At 39.8% G+C, this 8,320-nt stretch overlaps 1 protein-coding gene across 1 annotated transcript; it reads right to left on the reverse strand.

The window, feature by feature from the left end:
- Positions 1-1,990: 1,990 nt before the first annotated feature.
- Positions 1,991-6,454, reverse strand: LOC112227196 (GTPase IMAP family member 8). Its single transcript, XM_024392067.2, has 5 exons — positions 5,966-6,454; positions 5,046-5,756; positions 4,603-4,659; positions 2,816-4,051; positions 1,991-2,667 (listed from the first exon to the last, which is right to left on the reverse strand). The coding sequence occupies exons 1-5, from the start codon at positions 5,985-5,987 to the stop codon at positions 1,991-1,993; spliced, it is 2,703 nt and encodes a 900-aa protein (XP_024247835.2). The 5' UTR covers positions 5,988-6,454.
- Positions 6,455-8,320: the final 1,866 nt, after the last annotated feature.

Here is an 8,320-nt window from a genome sequence, read left to right on the forward strand (position 1 = left end):
CAATTTCTCTGTGATAGTACAGATGTCCGGACTCTACCAATTTCTCTGTGATAGTACAGGTGTCCGGACTCTACCAATTTCTCTGTGATAGTACAGGTGTCTGGACTCTACCACTTTCTCTGTGATAGTACAGGTGTCCGGACTCTACCACTTTCTCTGTGATAGTACAGGTGTCTGGACTCTACCACTTTCTCTGTGATAGTACAGGTGTCTGGACTCTACCACTTTCTCTGTGATAGTACAGGTGTCCGGACTCTACCACTTTCTCTGTGATAGTACAGGTGTCTGGACTCTACCACTTTCTCTGTGATAGTACAGGTGTCTGGACTCTACCACTTTCTCTGTGATAGTACAGGTGTCTGGACTCTACCACTTTCTCTGTGATAGTACAGGTGTCTGGACTCTACCACTTTCTCTGTGATAGTACAGGTGTCTGGACTCTACCACTTTCTCTGTGATAGTACAGGTGTCTGGACTCTACCACTTTCTCTGTGATAGTACAGGTGTCCGGACTCTACCACTTTCTCTGTGATAGTACAGGTGAACATTCTGCACATTTGTAGTTATCGTTCTATAACTACAGCAGTTTAAACATTAGATTTACAACACTGTCGTTAAAGGAATGTGGAGCAAAGATCTTAATATTATACTATTTCAGCTTTTACTTCATCCTCCTCCTCATCATCATTACTGTCCAGTAGGTACTGACATTTTATGTGCTATGTTGTATTTACATACAGTATATACATATGAATTTCCATCAGTAATGTTGTTAGGGCATGTTAGTGCATGTTATTACTATTTTAAAACTAAAACTAATCTATGTATTAGGGCAGGAAATATCATAGGGAAAACCCTTCAATCTCAGAGGGTTAAGCCATATCTGAATGGGACTAGTATAACTAATGCACATTGTCATGTAGTTTAGACTCTCACTGCATAGTACATTTGTTCACCACTTGTTTACCGATTCCCATTACCGTTGTCATGTTTTCTATCTCTTCTTTATGTTTTATCTCCAATTCCTTCATTTTATCAGTCAGTTCTTTTTCATTATGACCATATTGACCTGTTAATTCATCAGTCTCCTTTTTGTGCTTTTGCATAAGTATCTCCTTCTCTTCTTTATATTGTTCACACGTCTCTCTAACGCAGTTTAATTCCACTGCTTGTGCTCTGGCCTCTTGTTCATATTTATCCTTCTCTTCTTCGTGTTGATCCAATAGTTTTTGAAGTCATTTTCATATTTCTCTTTAAAGTTATTCATTTCCTCTGCATGTCTTCTGGCCTCTTGTTCATATTTATCCTTCTTTTCTTTTGTTTCCCTTTCGTGCTCTTCCCTCATTTCCTTCCATTTCTTCTCTTCTTGTTCTCTCCTGACTTTATCTTCCTTCTCTTTCTTCATTTCCTCTTCTTGTTGACATTCTTCCTTCTCTTTTTTGATTATTTGTTCCTCCACTCTTCTATTTTCATCCTCTTGAAATCTTCTTTCCTGTTCCTCTCCACTTTCTCTCTCCCACTGCTCTCGTTGCGTTGTCATTTTGTCTGTCAACTCTCTCCTCTTTTCTTCAAAGTCTTTTTCTATTCGTTCTCTTTCTTTCTGCTCTGTTTCTCTCCTCTGCTCTTCTGATTCCTTCATCTTTATTCTATCTCGTTCCCTCTCTCTCTCAATCTCCTCTGTTTTTTCTCTTGTTCTACAAGAGTTTGTACCTCATTCTGTCTCCACAATTCCCATTTCTCTATGCTGTTGTCTGTTTATTACTGTTTGTAATTGTTCCTCCCATTCCCTTTTTTTTTCTCTGAATGTTTTCTGTTTGACTTTTCTCTGCTTCCTTTAGTTTTTTTCTTTGCCACTCTCGTCTTTCTTTCTCTTCATTCTTTCTTCTCTCATCCTCTTCTGTTGCTCTCCTTTCCATTTCTGCCTTTTTTAAATTTTCAAATGTAATTTCTTGATTTATAAGCCGTTCTTCTTTGTCTTTCTCTTCTTTTCTCAGTTTTTCCTCATTTTATATTCTTCTTCTTTTTGTTTAATGGCTGCCTCTGCCTCCTGGAACATCTCATTGGTGTAGAAACTGCCCTTGTTCATGGACACCATTTCATTAATCTTCTTAATCAGCTCAGTGACCTGTGTGCGGTTGTTTTTGTCTTTGTTGTTGAAGACATGGAATCTCCATCCACAATCTCTGATCAATTTTTTCAGTTTATCACTCTTGCTTTTCACAATGTAATCTTGAATCAACATTGTTCCCAAGTCATCTCCTCTAGAAAACAGAACTAAGCAGAACATTCCTGCCCGTGGACCAAAGGTTGTCTCTATGAGGTCCAAAGTGTCCAGCTCCTCTTGTGTCATTCTCCCGATACTCAACACTATGATAAACACATGGGGTCCAGGAGCTGACAGGGAAACACATTTCACTATCTCTTGCTGAACATCTTTATTAGACAGTGTTGTGTCAAAAAGACCAGGTGTGTCCACCACAGAAACTGGTCTTCCATCAACTTTGCCGACTGCCTTCTTACAAACTGTTGTCACAGAATCAGTGCTGGATTCAGACTTAAATTCCTCTCTGCCCAGGATAGTGTTTGCCGAGGCGCTCTTCCCGTTGCCAGTTTTCCCAATCAGCACCACCCTTATGCACTCTGTGCTGGAACACTCCATTTCAGCACCTACATATTAAACAATAAATGATAAGATATGAATGTTAATTACTGCATGAATTGATATTGAAATCAACACAGAAGGTTCATAGTGTTAAATCATTGCTTTCCCAATCACTGCCCAATATTTGTTCCTCCCTGTGTTCAACAAACTCACCTTGTGACATGTTCCTGATTCTCTCCTCTAAATCCTTGATTATTCTGTTCTTTTGGTCCAGTTCTGATTGGTGTTTAGCCTCCATGTACATGTACAGAGTGTAGCAGGTTCTGTTTTGATCCATCATCTTCACTATTTCTGCTACAAGTTCTGTCGTCTGCTTAGCGTTATCAATCTTTGAAGCATCAAAGATTTTATACCGCCCTCCGCATATCTTGATCAGTTGCTTTGTGTCTGCAATTTGTTCCACAAAGTCAACTGCAGTTTTATCAACTGGAATGTTATCCTGTCTAAACAGGACCATGACAAAGTCATTGACTCGTGAGCTGAGAATCTTCTGGATGGTCTCCAACTCTCCTTTGTCTTCATCAGTAATTGGACCCAAAGGTACGACCAGGAGGAAAGCATGGACTCCAGAGTCACAGAGAGAGACACAGCGGAAAGTCTCACGCATCACTTCCTCCTGAGTGAGATGTGTTCCAAACAGAGCAGGCAGCTCGATGAGGGTGACCGGCCGACCACACACCTCTCCTTCTCTCTTCACACACACTGAGGAGGAGCTGGACTTTGGACTGGACTCTGTCTGACCCAGTATGACATTGGCTATAGAAGTCTTCCCAGCTCCTCTTCTGCCACACAGCACCACGTTCAGTCTCTGAGCCTTTGGTGTCATGGTATCATGTGTCGTCTCTTCATTGGAGGTGAGGTATCTCCGTTCATTCTCCTCTACCATCTTTTCTATCTTTTGAGTTAACTTTTTGTGGTCACTTCCTTGTTTGTACATTTCATGATGCCTTCCTCCACAGTCTTTGATCATTTGTCTCAGATGAGGATTTCCTGTGACTCCCTCGTGAGTAATGATCACCATTGAGTGCTTGAAGGCCTCTTTACCAAATATGCTCAGGATCAACTTGAATGTGTTTCTGTTCTCCTCTGTGAACTCCTCAGGCTTCAACACAAGCAGGATCCCATGAGGCCCAGGAGCAGAGAGGGACATACATTTCTCCATCTCCTGCATCAGGGACTCCACAGACAGAGCAAAGAAGTCTGGACTCTTTACAACAGTAACAGACTTGCCATTCACCTTCCCACTGGCTGACTCACATTGCTGTTTTTTGCCAAACAAACCAGCAGAGAGGCCTATTCCTGGAAAAGCCCCTTGCTGTAGGATCATGTTACCCACTGTTTTTTTCTTGTCGTCACTCCTCCCCAGCAACACTATCCTGAGTGGAGACACTGTAAATTATATGTACACATTGATTAATATAAAGATATGCAGATAAAACATAATATAGTTTATCAATATTCATACTGAATTGTCCCTGCTGCAAATTAAAATGGGCCCTTTTCTTGTGATGCTTGTGATTAAAAAGCTTGACAGCAATAGACAGTAATATTAAGTAAGTACATGTGGATAAATCTTCAGTTAATCTAACATGATGTACTACTATTACAACAAATTACATGAACCATGTGCCAATGTCCCTCTTGGGAATGTTTTCACAATTGTTGTAATTACATTATGAAAAATGAACATTTTGAATTCCTGCTCTGCAAGATGAGTACATCATATTTAGTCAAGTGAAAAGGAAAATGGTTATCTATTTACTTTCACATGTAAATTCTGCCTACACACCTGTTACATCATTTTTTCCTATCAAGATAGACATTTTGAAAACAGAGCTTCAAAAAGAATGATAATTTGGACAAATCCTAACTGAGCCGTAGCCATCCCACTTTAATATAGAAGTGACAACATGGTGTAAACGAGAATGAATTTTACCCACCACATTTTTCTCCACTCCATGACTGCTCCTCCACTTTTCCCTTAAGGAATGTCAACCCTGAAAAAGTGTTGACAATCAATACCAGTGACCTTATCTTTGCAGTCCCTTTCAACCAAGCATGATGAAATTAAAAAGCAGTCATCCTTAATGAAGATTGAATGTAGGTTGACAGTATTAATGCTATAGTTCAATAGCATTTTTCCCATTTCAAGTCCAAATCATCCTAAAATGTCTGAAATTGATTGTAGTTCAATGAAGTTACTTTAACAACGATTTTAATCTTGTTTACAGTGGCCAGGTAAACACAACCAAAGCATGGGTTGCTGTCTTACCTTTTCCAAAAAGTGCTGACAGGGTAATGTGGGGGACTATCACTATAATACTCTCAACTTATATTCAATGCTCATCTCACTATAACTTTTGTCAATGTGCTGTATACTTACCAACTTCTGTAAATGTATCAAAATTGTACCATTGTACTGAAGCTCCTTGTTCCAAAACAGCCTTTCCAAGTTCTTCCTCAGAGGAAGATTTGAGACTTCCATCAGTTTTACTCCTGTGGATTTCCTCTTTCCCTTGAACCATGTCACTTGTAGCATCTTCAAATACATCACAGGTGAGATAGTCTCCTCCATTCTCCTTTACAATCTTGTCAACATCTGCCATAAGTTGCGTGTGGTCGCTGAGGTGCATGAGGTGCTGCCTCCCTCTACAGGCTTTGACCATCTGATTCAGAGGGTGATCCTCAGCCATGTGTTCCCTCTTGTCTTCATGAGTTGTCAGAACCATTGAGTAGTCAAAGGACCGTTCACTGAGGGTGTTTAGGATTTTCCTGATTCTGTCTCCCTCTTCCTGTGTGAACTCCTCAGGCTGCAGCACCAACAGGAACACATGAGGTCCCGGTTTAGACATAGTGACACACCAACGCAGTTCCTCTGAGAGTTTGTCAAGTGAGATGTGAGGGTCAAACAGGTCTGGAGTGTTGATCACAGCTATGCTTCTTCGCTCCACCTGACCCCCGACTCTCACACAGCAACTTTGTTCATAGTTGGGGTCAAATGCCCCCGTTTCCAGGATGAAGTTCCCAACAACACTCTTCTCAGAGCCATTCTTGCCGAGCAGCACAATCCTTAGCTCTGTAGGACTTTCAGACACTGTAACATAAACACCACCACAACCTTATTTAAAATGTCTGCCGGAAAACATTGTTGAAAATATTGACACTAACATTTTGGTTTGCTATTCTTTCAGAACATTATGCACCATATTTCAACAGAACAACATAAATGCACAACTCTTCAATCTAGACAGAGAAAACAAATCTGTTTTAAAAAATCTGTTTGATATTTTATTGATCACTCACTCTTTGGGGGCAATAGTTCCATACTGTTGCATCTCAGGGCCTTTGGATTCGAGACTGAAAACACATCCAAACATCAGTATTTTGTAATGATGTTAATGCTGATTGTTGCTTGTGTTGAATGTGTGTGATGCACGGCAGTATTACATGAATGATTTTAAGACAAACTGAAATCATTTTTTGAAAGGCAAATAGGAACAATTTTAACCACAAATAGGTGCTAAGTGGCATAAAAAAAAGTCAAAGTCCAGGCACTCGTGAGACTTTGAAAATTAAAAACCCACTAATGTATGGGCTAAAACATAAAAATACCCCATCAGGTCTGACAACCTGATTCCCCTTTAAGAGCATATGTGGTTCTTGTAGAATACTTGAAGTGCTCCTGCTACTTTCTTCTGAAATCATTTTTTTGTTGAGTAGCTATGTTGGTTTTCAGTAAGCTAATTTAATGTCATATCAACGTTATTGTGAACAATTGATCAAATAATAAATCAAATATTGTGCTGGTTCCACTTCAAAATCAAATTGCAACTATTTGCATCAGCTTTTGGGGTATACTCAAGATGATGTATTTTTATGTATAATATACTTTACTTTTAATGTTTCTCAAACACTAAAATATTAAGTCCAGCATAAAACAATGGTTAAGATCCAACTTCATTGTATCAAATCCAGAACTGTTAATGTACATTAGATCTACTTAATACTTTCCCAGCGGTTTTGATATCTATTCATCATGATCCATTACACCTCATAGCACAACAAACTGTTTGATACTAATATACAAATGTGCTTTTGTTTCTTCAAACATGCATACAACATTGTGTAAAGTATTGTAATGTAAAATATATATATATTACCCACAATCCTCTGAAAACAGTTTTTACAGTTTACAATTCCCACCAAGTGGACTAATCGTATAGGTGCACTGCATAGAGTGTTGGCCTTTCTAGCCAGTGACCCAGGTTCACTTCCTTCCCCTCCCTGTCGTTCGCTACATTGGTGTCAGAAGTGGAATGACAGCCGTAAGGTCATCGGAGCGTACAGCCCGGACATGTGAGGGGACTGACTAGCCCACGCACGGGGACATGCCTTCCCGTTTGAAGTGGGCAGTTTAGCGAGTCTTGATAAATGTGCCACATTACAATTCCCACATCTGTCTGACAGTTATCAGAAATGATCACAATGCAATACTTCTTTATGATCTTCTATGTAGGACGTCGGAGTACAAAAATCGGTTAACCACCTAACTGAGGAACTAAATTTAATCTTGCGTAATACCCAAGATGCAGTCGCACCCCTAAAAACAAAAAAACATTTGTCACAAGAAACTAGCTCCCTGGTATACAGAAAATACCCGAGACCTGAATCAAGCTTCCAGAAAACTGTAAGTCTTACGACTAGCTTGGAAAGACAGTACCGTGCAATACCGAAGAGCCCTCATTGCTGCTCGATCATCCTATTTTTTTCAAACTAATTGAGGAGAATTAAAAACAATCCAAAATGTATTTTTGGTACTGTCACAAAGCTAACTAAAAAGTAGCATTCCCAAAGAGAAGATGGCTTTCACCACTTCAGCAGTGATAAATTCATTAACTTCCTTGACGAAAAGATTATGATCATTAGACAGCAAATTACGGACTCCTCTTTGAATCTGCGTATTTCTCCAAAGCTCAGTGTGCTTGAGTCTGCACAACACTGTCAGGACCTAGGATCAAAGGAGACACTCAAGTTTTTAAATCCCATCTCAACACAACATTCATGAAAATAGTCATAGCCTCTAAACCTTCAAGCTGCATACTGGAGCCTATTCCAACTAAACTACTGAAAGAGCGGCTTCATGTGCTTGGCCCTCCAATGTTGAACATAATAAACGGGTCCCTATCCACCGGATGTGTACCAAACCGGATGTGTACCAAATGTGGCAGTAATAAAGCCTCTCTTGAAAAAGCCAAACCTTGTCCCAGAAAATGTAAAAACCTATTGGCCAATATCGAATCTCCCATTCCTCTCAAAATTGTTTGTAAAAGCTGTTGATAGCCCATCATAGCCCTGAGACTGCACTCATGAAGGTGGTAAATCACCTTTTAATGCCGTCAGACCAAGGTTTGGCATCTGTCCTGCAGCTATTGACACTATCGATCACCACATTCTTTTGGAGAGACTGGAAACCCTCATTTGTTTACTCGGATAAGTTCTGGCCTGGTTTAGATCTTATCTGTCGAAAAGATATCAGTTCGTCTCTGTGGATGGTTTGTCCTCTGACATATCAATTGTAAGTTTTGGTGTTCCTCATGATTCCGTTTTAGGACCACTATTGTTTTCACTATATATTTTACCTCTTGGTGATGTCATTCA

The sequence above is a fragment of the Oncorhynchus tshawytscha genome, linkage group LG28 (assembly GCF_018296145.1).
Source record: "Oncorhynchus tshawytscha isolate Ot180627B linkage group LG28, Otsh_v2.0, whole genome shotgun sequence".
Taxonomy (NCBI): Eukaryota; Metazoa; Chordata; class Actinopteri; order Salmoniformes; family Salmonidae; genus Oncorhynchus; species Oncorhynchus tshawytscha.